Below are 18,658 nucleotides of genomic sequence, written 5' to 3'. Positions count from 1 at the left end.
TCTCGAACAGTTGTTCTCGCTGTGTGTGATCTGTTGCATTTTTTTTAGGTCAAAGCATGTGATCTGTGCCATGATTGTCGATAAATGTGCCATGACCCCGTTTTCAAGCAATAAAAAAGTGTATGCGATCCCAATTGCCTTGTTAATTCGAATTTTTAAAATGGCACTTAAATGTACCTTTAACAATTCGTCTTAACACTTATACTAGCAGCTATCAACCATTCGTCATCATATTTTGATAACGGGACACGTGCCATATTAATATCTTTTAGATTTGTTGACAAGCTAACGTATGTGCAACAATACTCGTGCGCTAGGCACGTGATCATCTATACTCCGGCTTCATTTACTCGTTGCCCTCATCCAAGTGCTAGGCATGTTGACAGAAATTGAAAAGTAATGGAGAAGAATTATAATTCTATATTTTCTGTGAGTATATTTGTACATGTACACTGCTGTATTTATAATACTAGAGAAAAGTGTAAGCCGAGAGAGATATATTCACTAATTACATAATGATTCTATGTTCTATTTTACTAAGCCAATTACTGATTAATTGAATCAATTATTGATACTTGGCATCGATATCTCCTAAAATATCGAATCACATTTCCAACACTCCCCCTCGAGGACACCTAGCTTGCTCAATAAATATGCAACATAGTGGCTTGGTAAAGATGTTTACAGATTGCCTTGCAGTTCCAATTCCTCTCATCGTGATGATCCCTTCTCGAATTTTGTCTCAAGTGAAATGACAATCGACCTCTATATGCTTAGTTTTTTCGTGAAAGACTAGATTAGCTGCTAACTTAAGTGCAGTATCATTGTCACAGAATAATTCATTGGCCTCATTGACTTGCACTCCAAGATCTGAAAGAAGTCCTCATATGCAGATTATTTCACAAACAGTCTTTGCCATAGTTCAATTCGATTCTACTGACGATAATGATATGGTCGATTGCTTCTTCATTTTCCATGAGATAAGTGATTTCCCCAATTTGATACAAAAACCAGTGATGGACCTTCTTGTCATCGGACAAGTAACATAATCTGTGTCACAACACGTTGTCGTTTTCATGTTGTAATCTCGAGACAGAAAAATACCAAGTATGGGGCATCCTTTCAAGTATTTCACAACTTTCAGCGTTGCATTCATATGAGACTGCTTCAGCCTATGCATGAATTGACTTAGTATTAGTACTGCATAACATATATCTGGTTTTGTCATTGTGAGATAAATCAATTTCCTGACAAGCCGTTGATATCCCGATGGATCTTTAAGTAATGGATCCTCGATAGATGAAGATGAACTCACATCATATTCATGTGTCGTCAACTTTGCATTATGTTCAATCGGTATAATCGCCAGTTTACATACTGACAATCCTACTTTGGAGACTATTTCCAAAATGAATTTTTGTTGGCTAAGGCATATTCCTTTGTTAGATCGAGCTATCTCAATGTCAAGGAAATACTTGGGAGGCCCCAATTCTCTGATGTGAAAAGTAATGGCATCCTTGAAGGTTGGGGACCATCGGAGTGAACGAAGCTCTCAAGCGGAGGGGAAAATTGCGAGCTATTGCAAGTTGCAGCTGCTAGATCTAAAGGAGGAAACCCTAACTTGCGAAATGGATAGCTGGGATCAGACAAGAAGATCAGATGGCTATCATCACTCACTATCCATTTGATTGAATCAAACGGCCCCTATCAAACAAGAGGATCAGATGGTCATTACTTGCCCATCCTTTTGCAAGAATCCAATGGCTTGTATTAGGCCACATTAGCACCCGCATATAGAATATCTGGTGGCCCACGAAGCACCACGTCATCCATAAAAGTTAGTGGACAAAATTCAAAAAATAAGGGTAAATGTTGTAAATATTGTAAATGCCCTCATCATACTATTGACATGTGCTGAAAATTACATGGAAAGCCAAGTGATAAGGAAAAAAAGGAAAAAGAAATTCCGGCTTATCAGGTTTCGGCACGAAGGACTGATCAAATTATTACCCAAGATCAGTATCAAAATTTTATGAAGGCATTGAATTAGCTAACAACTAATGATAAGGTTGCAAGTTTCTCAGGTACTTCTCTATGCAAGATGAATTCAAGGCCAGTTAATGCATGGATAATTGATTCAGGTGTTAGTGACCACATAGTTTGCATTGAGTAATTATTTTCTAATGTTCAAAAGAGGCAACATTCCTTAGCATCCGTATGTTTGCCCAATGGAAATACCACTCATGTCACCAAAATTGACATTGTTCACCTCAGTTAAGATGTTTTCTTAAAATTGTTCTTTTAATTCCTGATTTTGAGTTCAATCTCTTGTCAGTCTCAAAAGCTTGCGAAGATGTTCGGGACCTTTTAACTAGTAGACTAATGGACTTGGATAGTGTTGCAGAAAGACCATATTTTTGGACCAATTTCCAAAAAGACTTTGATTAAAAGCATTTCTTGTAATGCCATAGCTAGTAATAAAATCTTATTTTTCACCAATGCTTGGGTCACACTGCGTGTTTCACTTATCCTAAACGTCTAATCTGCGCTTTGGCAAAATAGTTTTGGACAAACTTTCAAGTTAGCACATCTAAAGCTACTTGTGCTTTTTCTTACTTCATATGGATATCTAGGGGCCCTATCACACTTCACAATGTGACGGGTCTTGTTTTTCTTAACCATTGTTGATGATTATATTCGTGCTACTTGGGTTTTTCTTATGCAATCTAAGAGTCAAACTTTTTCTACACTGTTGATTTTTCTATCTCTTATTAAAAATCAATTCGAAAAACCTATCTAAAGGATATGCACTGATAATGGGCGTGAGTTCTTTTCTGTGGAATGTGCCTCTTTCCTATCTTCTTAGGGAATTCTACATAAGAGTTCATGCACTTGTACACCCTAACAAAATGGGAATGTTGAGTGCAAACATTGCCATCTCTTAAAAGTGACTCGAGCCCTAAAATATCGAGCTTTTATACCTGAAATTTTTTTGGGGTGATTGTGCGGTCATGGCGGCTTACTTGATTAATCGCATGTCAACTAGAATTTTCGATGGACGGGACCCCTTCTGAATTGCTTTATGGAAATAAGCAAGTAATTGATCATCTTTGAGTTTTTGGGTGTTTGTGTTATGTGGTGACTCTAGGCCCTTGAGGTAAAATGGATTCTTGTGTTATTTGGTGTAATTTTATGGGATATCCTCCTTTGTAGAAAGGCGACCTAGTCATGAAGATTTCTACAAGGCATTTCTTCGTGAGTAGAGATTAGGGGTGAGCATGGTCCGGATTGGGCCGGTCCACCCCCTAACGCTAGGACCAACCCGTATAGTGTTGATCCTCAATTTTTGGGACCGAGGATTGGACCAACCCAATGGGTTAAGTCTGGTTCCAAGGTCAACCTAGGACCAATCGATAATTTTTTATTTAATTTGTAATACTCATTGAAGAAGCAATTGAGGACCGGACCGATCTAATGGGTTTGGTCTGGTTCCAGAGTCGACCCGGGACCAACCAATAATATTTTGTTTCATTTTTTGTACTCCTTGAAATGGCAACCGATGATCGGACTGACCCAATGGGTTTGATGATGAGTGAGGTTAGCTAAGAAAGGCAAGCAGTGATATCGAGTGGGGTGAGTGTCGAATAGAGTGGGCATCGAGTGTCGAGTGGGGAGCAAGCAAAGCGAGCATCAAGTTGCAAGCGGCATGAGTGACCCAAAGCGAGCGAGACGAGTGTTGAGTGGTGAGCAAAGAAGTTGTTTCTTTCGATTTTGGAAAATTGAAGACTAAGAAGACAATTAAGATAGAAGAGAATAAGTATTAGAAGAGGATGCCGTACAGAGCTGTTTATGCCTTTTTGGACGCTGTGAGGACACATCATAAAAACATTTTCCTCCTTCGTAAATTATGACTGTTGATGCCATAAAAGACATTAAAAATCTAAGTTATTAAAGAACAATATAAAATTACTTGAACTACTCACTAAATAATTGCTTAATGTTGTTGACACCATTTAATTTAAGGTATTCTCTATATAAAAAAAAATATAAATAATATTATATATATTTATATAGTCAGGGTTGGTCCGGGTTGAATTGACCCTAAACTCTTAGGACTGAGGACCAACCCGCATAGTACTGGTCTAGGAATCTTAGGACCAAGGACTGACCTAGTCTTCCTAGGAATCGAACCAGGACCGGCAGGGTTGGCCCGGTCCGGGGTCGGTCTAAGGTTGACCCCGGACCTATGCTCACCCCTAATAGAGATGTTATTTTGTCACGAAGACATTTTCCCATTTCAAGAAACTGCATTGTCATCCTCAACCATAGAGTTCGATCGTTGACCTTTTTTGTCGAAAAGGTTTGTCTAACCTCAATATGTACTCATTATCCCAGAACGTCATATGCCGGTGACAATTGGTGATTCAAACCACATCGTTGACTCACCAGCTTTCTCACCTGGGGACAATTCTTCATCAAATTACTCAGTGACTTCTTTGCCAATGATTCGTCAAATGTTATCTCCCACAATACCTGAATAGCCAAGAATTGAGCAATCTCAACATTCTGGACGTCATACTCAACCTCCCACATGGACAAAAGATTATATTTGTCCTACTTTTGATTCTTCAAGTACACAATTCCTCGTATCTTCTTATGTTTTGTTTAGTTGGCTATCACCAAAACACATGTTGCATTAGTCGAATTTCCAAAGAACATGAATCATCTTTTTATTCTAAGGTGGCTCATGCCCCCAAATGGTAGCATACTATGGAGGCCAAACTGAAGGCCCCCAATGAAAACCATACTTGGGATATTGTTCCACTACCCGCAAGACGAAAAACTATTGGTTGCAAATGGGTTTGTAAAATTAAATTCAAGGCAAATAGCTCCATTGAGCGATACAAAGCTTGTTTAGTTGTGAAAGGATTTACACAATGGGAAGGTTTTGATTATCATGAAACATTCTCTCCCATGGTCAAAGAAGTCACCGTTCGTTCTTTCTTGTCTATTGCTGCTTTTCGCAATTGGCCACTACATCAAATGGATGTCCATAATACTTTTCTACATAGGATCTAGATGAAGATATATACATGGAGCTTCCACATGGATTACATAGACAATGGCGTCTCATGTATGTTGTCTTTGTAAATCCTTGTATGGACTCAAACGGGCTTCTAGATAATGGTATGTTAAGTTCACTACTGCACTAACCGATGCAGGATTTCAACATTCCAGATAAAATTATGCCCGGCTCATATGGACTGAAGGTACCTCATCAATTTGTCTCTTAATATATGTTGATGACATTCTTATCATGGGGAATAATGAGTTGGCTGTTGCAAAATTCGTGGGCCGTCAGATGTTCTATATGTGGGTGTAAGTGGCCAGAAACGAGCTATTGGATTCTTGCCGAAGGATGGGCAAGTAATGACTGTCTAATCCTCTTGTTTGATAGGGGCCATTAGATTTGGCTGGATGGATGGGCGCGTGATAATAGCCATCCGATTTTCTTGTCTAATCCCAGCCTTCCATTTGTAAGTTAGGGTTTCCTCCTTTAGATCCAGCAGTAGTAGCTCCTCACAAGTTTCCCCTTTGCCCGAGAGCTTCGTTCACTCCAATGGTTTCCCAACCTCCAGGGATGCCGTGCGGTGACTCAATAGAAACTGGGCTCACCGAAAAGGCAGCAAGGGTGATACCTTCTCTCGTTCTTCCATGCTTGACCACGGCCAATCGCTGGCTTTCCTCTTGGACGGCTGTTTGGTAGATCCGGCCTAGTGATGACATCGGATTCATCGCCAAGATCTCCAATCGAAAGGGTGAGTACGTTTCGTTTAGAATCAACAAAAAACAAGTCACTTTCTCCCTCTCTTTCATTGCTCTACACTGCTGAAGAGTAGTCTCTGGTCCCTCGAGCCACTCTTCAGTGGCCTCGAGTTCGTACATCTCACGAATGTTTGCTCAGATTGTCCTTGAGTCCTCAGTCAGTGAAAGCCTAGCTGCAACATCTAGAGCGAGACACTTGCCGATCCAGGTACGCATTAATTGATTGCATTTTCGTTAGTGATGTTGGAGTCGTTTGTCGGTCAGAAAAGGGATGGCTCCATTGTTGTTAGTTAAATAAAATCTATTGAACCATCTTAATCCTCGTTTGAGAAATTAAAGAGGTGAAAAAGAAGCTTATTTCATCAAGATGATGAAAGAAGTTTCTCTAAGCAATATCACATGCAAATATACCCATAATCTATTTCTTTTCAAACTCAATTAACCATGATCATTGATGGTATCCCAAATGGGCCAAAAAGCTGCAAATATATCCATCGTCTAATGATTTCTTTTGAAGTTTACAAGGCAATGGTCAGAAGGCCTTGGTCCTGGTAGGTACACCATTGGGCTATTTGGGTTGAGCCTTTCCATACTGCACCCAAAAAAAAAAAAATCATTATAATAAAAACAATATATCATAAATTCATTCACATTTTAATTTTATGCTCTAAGTTTTGGTATTTAGGGGGGGTAAAAGCAGGCTTAAAGAATAAGAACAACTCACTCGTAGTGAAGTACAAAATGATGGAGAAAATGGACATTTCAAGCTTTGCCAAGTCCATTCCAGGGCACAATTTGCTTCCCCCTCCAAATGGTAGGAAAGTTCCTGCTTTTGCCTTGACAGTTTGCTACCAACACATAAGCCACAACTAAATGTATATAAGATATAAGTATATGTATATGCACGTGCATAAGCGCAAGCGAGCAGTGTGCTCGCACATAGGGAAAGATAGACTAAGGAAAAATTGTCCAATTATTCCTAAATTTACGGCATAGATGTCAATTTTGTCTTAAATATTTAAATTTTGCCATTTTAATCCTAAATCTTTCCCCAAAATTTCAATGAAATCCTTCCAGCCAATTTTTGTTGGCAACCACTACCATGATCGTATGTCATGTAGGACAGACGTTGGTGACTGGACCACCACGTCAACGACTTCTAGCAAAAATTGGCCGAAATGACTACGTTGGAATTTTGAGCAAGGGTTTAGACTAAATTGGTAAAATTAGAAAGTTTAGGATTGAATGCACATTTGTACAATAGGTTCAGGACTGATTGAGTAATTTTTCTGATGGATTACTTACTTCCCATCTCGAGGGGTTGAATTCTTCTGGTTTCGAGTAGTTCTCAGGATCGACATGAATCACCCTTAAATAAACTACTACTCTCCAACCTCTTGGTACAAGATAGCCTGTAATTGACACATGAAGGTCATGCCTATCTCTCGAACGAGTTCCTCTAATCAATACCAACGAAGAGATTCATTTTTCAAAATCCATTTTACCAACCATCGATGTCCACATCAGCTGTTGCCTCTCGGAACACTGCGAAAGAGAGATTGCCTCTTCGTAGCGTTTCATCAACCACCTAGGTCATAGCATAGAGTGAGCGCTTCATAAGTAAGCTCGTTATACAGAAAGTCCAAAATGTGATCTGTGTACCGATTCGAAGTAATATGCTTTTCTGTCTATGTCAAAATCTAAAGTTAAAGTAGTGCTTTTGGTCATATTTCTTGAAATCTTTTTTTAATCCTCTGTAAGAATATTTCCTTTTGATTGGCGGTTACAACCACAGATAATCATCATCATTTATATTTAATCAACTTTCCATATGAGTTTATAAAACGTTAGTCACCAGTCCAAAACAGAAGTTCTTTTTTAGCTTTCTCGTAAAAGTTAATATCATCTAAATAAAAAAAAAAAAAAAAAAAAATAAAAACATTATGTGCTGGAATTTTGCTATGTGACAACATTTATATTTTGTGAATGTTACAAGTGCTCTAATTAAAAAAGTTTAAAAAAACGCATGCGCTGCAAGATTTAAATAAAAGAGAAAAGTAAATGTCATTTTAAACAGGCGTCACAAATTTTAGATTCATTAAAAGATCAAGTAAAAAGAAAAGGAGATAGAGAGATTGTGTGATATTGTAAACAAAGATGATTACGTACCATGGACAGATAATTCATTTGTCTTATCTCCTTGAGAGTCAGTCCTTTCTGTGTAGGTGGTCTCCTCCTAATAATCTCCTCTTGCTCTTTCTGATAGATGGAGTAGAATTCACTTCGCTAATACACTTCGACAGTCATGACTAATAAAACTCTTGTTTCATTCAAGCCACTATGAAGGAATAAGTTGCTTAATTCGGATTGCTTCCCCCGTCATCTTTAAGATCCATAATGAGAATGTGAATAGTCAATATAATAGGTCAACCGAGGTTTGTCACAATGGGCACAAATTTCGTAATTCAAGCACTTCCCAGATTTAAAGTCGGGACCAAAATGATCATTGTAATAGACCCCCAAAAAGAGAGATCTTTGCGTGACGTGATTAGCATTTATAAATGTTGTTGAGCATAGATGAGCCATCTAATTATCTTTGAAGGGTAAATCAGACATTATCATATGAAATGGCCTCGCTGTCCAAGGAAATCTGAGTAAGCTTTATTGAAATGTCCCTGCAAGAAGTGATGTTGTCTAACCTTCAGTTTTTGGAGAATCTCAGGATGTTCTTTGAGGAAGATGGCAGCCCACATTGTGGCATGAGCTGAGGTTTCATGGCCAGCAAGCAAGAACATGAGAGAAACGTCAATGATGGTCTCCTCATCCAATTTCTCACCATTTTCATCTTCCACTTCCATTAATAAATCCAACACATCCTTTTCCTCAATTGCCCGCTCTTTCTTATTTTTCACCCTCCTCCTCTCATCCAAATTAGCTCGAAGGATCTTAACCAATTCTCTTCTTGCCTAAGACAACATTTTTGTGACTTTATACTGTAAAGCAACTTCATCAATTCAAATTACATTACAAAAAGGTTGACGTTGGAAATTCTATTTTACCTTGAGTGCTTTATGATAAGTACATCCAGGGAAGTTGATGGGTATTGATATCAATCCTTTCCGTGAGCCAAGTCGTAGAATATACTCTCCATCTTCTGTATGTCGTAATCAACGTTCGCGCCGAACAAGATGTTTGTGATGACCATGTAAGTCAAAGTCACCTTATTCATCTCCGTCATAAGTGCGACAGGCTGCCCGGACTCGGCCCATTTCTCCATGGAAGGGCCCAAGATGTCTTCGATCTTGCTGACGAAGAGAGTGAGAGCCTCCAGGCCGTTGATTGGGGCGGCCGTCAGCCGTCGCAGCCGCTTGTGCTCAGCGGGTGAGATGCCGTGGAATGATCTGTTGCCCATTAGCTTCGAGGTGGCTTTTGGGTAGCCAGGAATGAAGTGTTGGTCATCTGTCAACACACGCTTGCATGTTTCAGGAGTGCACACAATGATGCTTGGACTTCCGAAAATGAAGGTCTTGTATATGCCTGTACGCCCAAATCTGTATTGCATCAACGCATAATAATCAAATCATGTGTGTCAAGAATTTGACTTGGTTGTGAATTTGAGCAGGGAAAAGAGTAAGGTATGCAATCCTAGTCTTCTTTAAAAGGCGCATTCACCATTGAAAAGTTTAAATAACATATATAATATAGCATCTTATGTATATGCGAATGTAGATCGTGATGGTGCTTACAAAAAATGATATCTATTAGATTGTTCTGAACAAAGCTATGTACTGCACATCATACATATGTCATGATTCTCTAAGGACGATTTCTTTAACCCTAAAAAAAAATGTCTTTAGTTCATTGTTATCAAGCAAATATTGTATAGATTAAATCTATTTGACCGACTCACCTTGGATTCCATTTAAAAAAACAAGTTTTCAGACAGTTTCATCAATATTATGGTTGGGTCTATCCACCGCATCACCTATGTACTATGGCCTGCCAGCGGATTTTCTTGAAGCTATTGATGATTCTGTTCAATCCCAACAAAAAAGAAATGGAACGTATTAACGAAGGGCTAAGTAGAAGGGACCTCGAGATGAAGCGAGCCAAGAAGGAATCGGGACGGCCGAACTTGAAGGCCCTGAAGAAGGCCCACATCTGGCCGACCAAAGGCCAGCCCATGTCGCCCGGAGGCAGCAGAGCAGCTCTCTGCCGCCCCAAACTGCTTACGTACACCCACTCGTTCACCCTCTTGACAACCCCAAAGATGAGGCCGCCGCCGCACACCAACGCCGCCGCCGCCGCCACTACTTGAAGCACCTCCATCAATTTCGACCTCCCTCTCTACTACGAAGATTGACTCTGAACATGCCTAGTACCGCGGTCTCTTATATTAGTTCGTTTCTGCGAGGTCTCTTATGTGAGTTTGTTTCTTTATTTGAAGTGTCCATGTTATGAAGGATCATTAATGTTAGCTATTCATTATTTCCGGATGACTGTCGCTTTGGAGTATTTAATTTGTAATTGATAAAGGGTCATTAAGTACTTGTCAATCTAATTACCAAATAATTGCTTGTCGTTCCTCATTGGGATCAAAGGTTGAAGATTCCCTTGTCTTTTCTCTCCCTTCGTATTAAACATATGGGCCCTCGCGTAAAGCCAGAAGAAGCATCTCTTTCTTGCTTGTCTTAATTTGTGGGGGAATAAGGGATAGTCTAACCAAACACACCAAAGTTTACATGCCATTACAAAATATATTGGGCAATGATGCCCACTCTCCCATTCTGTAAAGGAAGATTACAAATAATAGCCTGAATCAAAGACCTTTTCTGAGAAGAGAGATTGAAGTGCACCTTATTACAAATTTAAGCTTGAAATAACCAACTTAATTTTAAATAAAGGCCCGAGCTCATTGGTTAGCAGAATTTTCGCCAGGGGGCGATTTTTATGTTCCCACTTAATCAATACACAAGAAAGAGGAGGAGGAGGAGGAGGAGCAGAAGAAGAAGAAGAAGAAGAAGAAGAAGAAGAAGAAGAAGAAGAAGAAGAAGAAGAAGAAGAAGAAGAAGAAGAAGAAGAAGAAGAAGAAGAAGAAGAAGAAGAAGAAGAAGAAGAAGAAGAAGAAGAAGAAGAAGAAGAAGAAGAAGAAGAAGAAGAAGAAGAAGAAGAAGAAGAAGAAGAAGAAGAAGAAGAAGAAGAAGAAGAAGAAGAAGAAGAAGAAGAAGAAGAAGAAGAAGAAGAAGAAGAAGAAGAAGAAGAAGAAGAAGAAGAAGAAGAAGAAGAAGAAGAAGAAGAAGAAGAAGAAGAAGAAGAAGAAGAAGAAGAAGAAGAAGAAGAAGAAGAAGAAGAAGAAGAAGAAGAAGAAGAGGCAGAAGAAGCAGGAAGAAGAAGAAGAAGAAGAAGAAGAAGAAGAAGCAGAAGAAGAAGCAGCAGAAGAAGCAGGAGAAGAAAAGCAGGAGGAGATTGGTCTTTGAATTGGTCAGTCGAAAGTAAGCCTACCCCCGTTATCTTTGGTCCAATGCTGCAACGTGAGAGCCCCTATTCTTCAACCAATCTTAAGCGAAATTCGATCAATACTACTTAGTGTCACTCGACGTTGTATATGTTGGCGGGTGAAGCCAATCTAAGAAGAAGCAGAAGAAGAAGCAGGAGAAGAAAAGCAGGAGGAGATTGGTCTTTGAATTGGTCAGTCGAAAGTAAGCCTATATCTTTGGTCCAATGCTGCAACGTGAGAGCCCCTATTCTTCAACCAATCTTAAGCGAAATTCGATCAATACTACTTAGTGTCACTCGACGTTGTATATGTTGGCGGGTGAAGCCAATCTTTTTTTATTAAGGGCGTTTTTGCCTTTTCTCCTCATTTTGTTTAGGTTAGAAGCTACACCTCATATATCAGCAATTGAGAGGCAACGAATATCAACAGCTGAGAAGAAAATAGAGAGAAAAGAAAAGAGGCTCGATAGCCAAAAGGAAGAAAAACGTGAGTTTGTATGATAAAAAGAGAAGAAAAAAGTGATTTTTTCTTCGTAAGTATTCTCAATTTCTTTATACCTTGATGTTGAGAGAAAATTATCATTGTATTCTTGCTTTCTTTGAAGTTTAGTGGATACGCATAGTGCCTTTATGTGAAAACATAACCCAAGTTTTGATGAACTTCGATGATAAATTTTCTGGTTTGTTCTTTTATTATTATATTTTACTTCCGTTGATTGTTTTTTTTTTGGTGACCGAGGAACCGCCGGAGATCCCTTATGGGATCACATTGCCCTCCGATGCCCGGTGGCACCGGTGGAAGTCGTCGCAAGCCACTATTTAAATCTCAAGGGAGACTAGCCCAGTATCTCACCGCCAGGGCCTCCCACTTCAATTGCGATAGCAATGTAGGGATTCGAATTCTCGATCGCAGCATTGCAGGAGAGAACGCACACCAATACTGTTGCCCACAGGTGGGTTACTTGTGTTGATTGTTTGTTTGTATTATTTTTCTGAAATCATTGTGCAATTCCTAACACTATAATAGTTGCATAATAGTTGAGAAAAAATGGAAATGACATTATATGTTGCCTACATTCATGGACAAAGCATTTAGGAAAACTAGGTACACACTTAGAAAACAGCAACGAAACAATTCATCAGCTTATTTAAGGTCTGATAGATGTAGGTACACACTTAGAAAATGGCAACAAAACGATTCATCAGCTTATTTAAAGTCTGACAGATGTAGGTACACATTTAGAAAACGGTAACGAAACGATTCATCAGCTTATTTAAGGTCTGATAGATGCGGGGAACAGAAGGATGCTGAATGCTGAGATGTCCTTGAACTTGTTCAGGTATCTAATGGAGCTTTTCGAATCTGGCAAGGCAATTGTCCGAAGGATGTGGCAGTGGTAGATGTGACACTGGGCTCTTTGGATTTACTCTCTCCAGCCTGCATATACACACATGCAGGATTCAATAGTGAGAATATTATGAATGCTCTTATACTTGTGATTTATTGTTGGTCTCGCAGCATCTTGACGTATGAAAAGAATCACCCTAGCTAGTTGAACTTCCTTTAGTGAGTTTAGTACGATATTATAATTTTATTAGAATGTTAACGTTATCCAAGTTTGAGTTGTTTACTTATTCTGAAAGAATGCCATGCCTACATTTGTATATAATTCAAATAAATCTCATGTTTTGGTTGGTTTTCACAAGTATAGTCCGTGCAAACCAAATATTACATTTCCATTTGCACAGACTAATTATGTTCTCTAACATTTCTCCTTTTCCTCGTAAAAAAAAAAACATTTCTCTCTTTTTTCAGATATTGAAAAGTAAAAGGATATTAAGAAAAGAGAGAGAGTAAGAAGTAAGTACTGACTTGTAGTGAAGCAGGAACTGGTGGAGAAAGATGGAGATTTCGAGCTTGGCCAAATCACTTCCTGGGCAGAACCGGCTTCCAGCTCCAAATGGTAGGAAAGCTCCTGCTTTTGCTTTAATGTTCTGAATCCCAAAGACGAACCAAATTATTAAGGAAGTTCATCCTAAGAAAGAGAGAATCCATAATTGAATTTTACCCTTTGACATGATTTCTCTTCTTAACACTTTTTCCTTGATCATGACTATGCTGTTAGACTTCGAATTATATTGTTCTCTAAATACCAAAAGCTCTTAAGATATACAAATATCCGCATGTAAAATGGTATATGATATTTTATTAGGTACTGAAACTTTCAATATTTTCATCAATTTCAAAATTTTAAGAGAAAATCAAAACTAGAAGTAAGAAGTAGATCTTTTTATGCTCAAGTAATTTGAAAAAGAGTTTATTGCTTTTTCATTTTTGTTGCCAGAGGAATTCTGATTAAGAGAATTGGGTGAGAGCGAGAGAGAGAAGAAGGGGGGGGGAGGGGAAGGAGGGAGTACTTACTTCCCATCTAGATGGGTCAAATTTCTTTGGGTCCAAATAATTTTCTGGATCCATATGTACTGCCCTTGAACTGACCATGACTTTCCAACCTTTTGGTATGAGATAGCCTGTGACCAATAGTCCCATACGCCGCATTTACATACATTTCACGTAGATAGTTATGTATATATACATTTTCGCCACATATACGTAATTGATATGAATTAAGACCGTGAATAATGGTTAGCCAAAAAAAAAAATCCATATTTAGTGAAATTCCTTTTTATTAACCAGTGACCGATATGAATTAAGATGGTGAATAATGGTTAGCCAAAAAAAAAAAATTCATGTTTAGTGAAGTTCCTTTATACTAACCATTGACGTTCACATCAGCTTTTGCCTCTCGAAAAACTGCAAATGAGAGACTGATTCTACGCAATGTTTCATCAACCACCTGTATATAAGATAAAAGCACATTAGTCTTGGATGTCATGTATCTCATCCACGGTGAGAGGATTTGCGGAGATATGACATTAAGTACCAATTGACAAAAGTTAATGCTTTTGAATTGTCAACAGGCTTGCTTGTTGCAGATCATTTCCGCTTACAACTTTTGAAATTTTGGGACTGTTATTACGTAAGCTCGTAGGACATATCTTTGCATGTCAAGGTCGTGGGCTCCCATTATACGCGACACTTACCCTTGTAAGATACTGTGATTGCCTAATTTCCTTGAGGGTCAATCCACTCTGTGTAGCTGGTCTCCTGCTGATGATCTCCTCTTGCTCTTCCTGGAGAAAGAAGAAGACCAAATAAAACTTTGGCACCCTTTGGTTAGCTAATCAAATTCTGCGATGGAACCATGACCTTACCTTTGTTTTTGGAGGATATCAGGATGTTCATGGAGGTAAAGAGCAGCCCACATAGTGCCATGAGCTGAGGTTTCATGGCCAGCAAGCAAGTACATGAGCAATATGTCAATTATGTCCTCCTCCTCCAGTTTCCTCTTATCCTCATCTTCAACCTCCATTAGCATATCCAACATGTTCTTCCTCGTGATCGACCCATTCCTTCCCTTCAAAGCCTTCCTCTCATCCACAACAGCTTGGAGGATCTTAACCAGCTCTCTCCTCGCCTAACATTGATTAACATGACAAGTTCGCTTAATGAGAACGTTTTCGATCTCATTGCGGTTTGCAAGGCCAAGGAAACACTCTGATGAATCTCCCGTGTTTTGGCAAAATTACCAATAGATCTAGTATTTGGTAGAGAAATAAAACTAATAGAGGTAAAAAAGCAATAGTTTTGTGGATGAGATGTTTTTATAATTTAAATAACTGCCACTTTTGTGGAGACAGTAATTAATTGTGGTAAAACTGCAATAATTTTCACCTTGACGCCTCTGTGGAAAGTGAATCCGGGGAAGTTGATAGGTGCGGACTTCATTCCACGAGCCAAGTCACCGTACAAGATCTCCATGGTCTTGAAGTTGAAATCAACCTGATCCAAGCCAAAGAAGATGTTCGTAATGATCTTGAACGTGACCTTCTTCATCCCGGTCAAGAACTCAACCGGCTGGTCCGAATTCGACCACTCTTCCAAGGAAGCCACTATGTTCTCCTCAATCCCGGGGACGTACATTGACAGGGCCTCACTGCCAGTGATGGGAGCTGCTGTGAGCCGCCGGAGCCGTTTGTGCTCAGCGTTGGAGATGCTGTGGAATGATCTCCGGCCAGTTAATACCTTAACCGCTTTAGGGTAACCGAGCTTGAAGTTTTGGTCATCCGTCAATACTCGCCTACATGTCTCGGGTTTGCACACGATTATGCTTGGACTGCCAAACATGTAGGTTTTGTAGATACCTGTGGCTCCAAACCTGATTTTTCCAGTAGGATTGAATGTTATGTGTTAAGCAATTGCCTAGTGTTAAGGTCCACACCAAATTAAAACATATGTGACAAGTAATCTTTGTCAAGAATTAAAGGAGGTGTACAGAAATTTTTGCCTAGTGAGTCCTACTCTTAATACCTAATCAATAACATATAACTCAGTTCTTTAGGAGGTGTATAAAAATCTTTCATCCGCCCGAGAGAAGATTAACAATAATCTAATAGTGCATCAAAGCTCCAAGTTCATCAACTTGAGTTCAGCAGCACTGCAGCTACTGATGGTACCCTCTGTAGTTGGTAAATCCTAGTTATCAATGGGTTCTTTTTCCAGTCAAATTTGGCTGGGTTCTTTTTCCAGTCAAATTTGGCTAAGGAGTCTTTTGACACGGACAATCATGTCTTTCCACACTTTAGACCGGTTCTTTGTTTTTTCGCCTTTTGGGCCCCTGGACCAAGCAAATTCAAGGTTTTGATCCAAGAAAAGGTTTTCAGTCAGAAGGAAACAACCACCGTGGAAAATTTTTCCTACGTTTCAAAAGGAAAGTTCCCTGTCAAAATTCACTTTTTACTTTTTCTTTGGCTGAAAACAACGTATGAAGCAAGTGATTTTCGTGGGACACATATGTTCAAGCACCTCAATTTAAAGTCGGCATGACATGAGGCGATAATTGCTATCGGATGATTTTAAGGAATCTGCATAAAATTCAAAAATCAAATGAATGGCAACCAAGTACTTTTCACTATGGCTTACATAGAAGTAATTTCAATCAAGCCTGCCATGCCATCATAACTAGACCAATGTGTTCCATGCATAGATAAATTGTAATGATCCATTTCTCTCTAAGTAATGACATTTTTTTTTTAAACTTTATTGAATCACTTTCAATTGATCTAAAAGTCATATAATAAGCACACAGATTATATCTTGTTGTTCTTTCTCATTGATTATGCCATGGATCAAGCAGAATCAGTTTTGGAATTTCAATCAATGCAATCCGCAGATATCACCCCTTAACCCTTGGAAAAGGTACAGTCCTCAAGTATATCTATCTATTTCAATCACTGTTTAGGATTACATCGTAGACCACACGACAAGGACCTGTGCATTTTCCGCTTGCAAAAAATAGAAAACTAATACATAGTAACATTGTTATGATGTTCATGTCACTCAAATAAGCCAGGATACTCTAAAAGGAAAAGGGTAGTGGATGTCCATGACATGTCGTTGATCACTTACACAAGATATGATGATTTTTTTTTCTTTTGTTGCTAAATAGAAGCTAGTGATAGAAAGAAAAGAAGAGAGGTGACGAAGAAGACCTTGAGATGAAGGTAGAGAGGAAAGAGTCAGGATCATCAGATCTGAAGGCTCTCAGGAAGGACCACATCTTGCCCACCAAAGGCCAACCCATGTCCCCAGGTGGAAGAGAGGCTCTCTTCTCTCCCAACCTGCTCACGTATATCCACTCATTCACCCTCTTGAGAACCCCAAAAATGAACCCATATGCAACTATCAATACTGCCAGAGCCACACTCGCAGCAACTTCAAGCTCCATCTCTCTCTCTCTCTCTCTTGTGTGGCTATAGCTTTTTCTTTCACACTCGTGCCTCAATACTTGTAAAGGCAAGCCATATTTATAGTTGCCTGGGCCTTGGTTTTCTTTGGCATTTTGGTGGATAATTTTTAAATAAATTTTTCCATTTTTTTTATATTTTTCCTTTTTAATTTTTAATTTTATTTTTTTCACTAGTGGCCAATTGTGGAGGAAGAAAAATAGGAAAAATTGTCTAAAAAGTCCTAAACCTATTGCATTTTTTCCAATAAGCCCAAAACTTTTCAATTTTACTAATTGAGTCCCAAATTTTTTACTTCTTACCAATTGACTCCATCTGGCCAATTTTGGCCGAAATTCACTGACGTGGATGTTGGTCATCCTATGTTGCATGACCAGCGTTGATGTGAACAAAAATTGTTATTATTTTTATTATTTTAAATATTTTTAAAAAATTCTTTTCTTTTTTTCCCCTTCTCTCTTCTTCCTCTGTTGGTTGGTCGCTAGGTGACTGGCTAGAGGCTATGACCGGTGAGAGTTGGCCTGCTGAGCGGCGAGGTTGAGCCTCATTCGCGACTAGTGAGGCCAACCCTTGCTCGTCGAGGGCAAGCCTTGTCCAAGGCATGCAAGGGTGAAGGGTGACCTCGTCGGCCGCAAGCGAGGCTCACCCTTGCCAGATTCGGTGAGGGCGAGCCTTGCCCAAGGCTTGCAAGGTCGTCCCTCGCCAAATATCGACAAGGGCAACCTTGCAAGAGGCTGGCGAGGTCACCCATCGCTAGCTCCCGGCGAGGCCGACTCTCACTAGTCATAGCCTCTAGCCGGTCGTCGAAGGTTGGGTGATTGGATGAGGAAGAAGAGAGATAAAAAGTTAAAAATGTTTTAAATTTTTGAAAAATATTTAAAAAGCAATAAATTTTGTTCACATTAGCGCCGGGCATTGACATTGCCATGTAGGATAATCGATGTCCATGTCATTGAATTCGACCAAAATTGACTGGATGGACTCAATTGGTAAAATTAAAAGTTTTAGAATTAAATTGACAAAAATGTAATAAATTTAGGTCTTTTTGGATAATTTTCCAAAGAAAAATAATAAATAAATCACAAATGACGTGGACAAAGGTTGTCCGCCGGACGTTGACGTAGAAAATTTTTCTTTTCTCTTTACTTTTTTAATTTTAAATTGCAAATTTTAAAAGAGAAAAATAAAATAAAAATTGGTTACATGAATTTATTGGGAATAAAAAGAAAAAGAAAAAGAAAAAGAAAAAGAAAAAGAAAAAGAAAAAGAAAAAGAAAAAGAAAAAGAAAAAGAAAAGGGTTAGTCCGTCGTCTCACATGGTAGCTTATAGAGGAACAAATAAGCTCCATGACTTTGATTAATTAGCAATAACTTGGGAGTTCTTCAGCGTAAACTGAATGGAAGATCAGAATAAAGAAGAAATAAAATTCAAACTTGAATGTTCAAACGTGTTCGACGGTGTACTTTGGTT

At 39.0% G+C, this 18,658-nt stretch overlaps 1 protein-coding gene, 1 long non-coding RNA gene and 1 pseudogene across 3 annotated transcripts; 1 reads left to right on the top strand and 2 right to left on the bottom strand.

Annotated features, from left to right (window-relative positions):
• The first annotated feature begins 5,581 nt into the window (after positions 1-5,581).
• LOC120292801 lies at positions 5,582-8,879 on the top strand. 2 transcript variants are annotated; one of them, XR_005550406.1, is made up of 2 exons: positions 5,582-5,819; positions 5,966-8,879. It is a non-coding gene; the product is annotated as an uncharacterized LOC120292801 (long non-coding RNA). The 2 variants fall into 2 exon arrangements; XR_005550407.1 differs by having other exon boundaries at positions 5,928-8,879.
• A 56-nt stretch (positions 8,880-8,935) lies between these two features.
• On the bottom strand, positions 8,936-10,155 carry LOC120292631 (ent-kaurenoic acid oxidase-like). The gene is made up of 2 exons (XM_039310910.1): positions 9,920-10,155; positions 8,936-9,377 (listed from the first exon to the last, which is right to left on the bottom strand). The coding sequence occupies exons 1-2, from the start codon at positions 10,153-10,155 to the stop codon at positions 8,936-8,938; spliced, it is 678 nt and encodes a 225-aa protein (XP_039166844.1).
• Positions 10,156-12,399: 2,244 nt separating this feature from the next.
• LOC120292997 lies at positions 12,400-17,204 on the bottom strand (annotated as a pseudogene).
• Positions 17,205-18,658: the final 1,454 nt, after the last annotated feature.

The sequence above is a fragment of the Eucalyptus grandis genome, chromosome 4 (assembly GCF_016545825.1).
Source record: "Eucalyptus grandis isolate ANBG69807.140 chromosome 4, ASM1654582v1, whole genome shotgun sequence".
NCBI classification, from domain to species: Eukaryota; Viridiplantae; Streptophyta; class Magnoliopsida; order Myrtales; family Myrtaceae; genus Eucalyptus; species Eucalyptus grandis.
The sequence above is the reverse complement of the archived record's forward strand: the minus strand, read 5'-3'. Positions and strand labels throughout refer to the sequence as shown.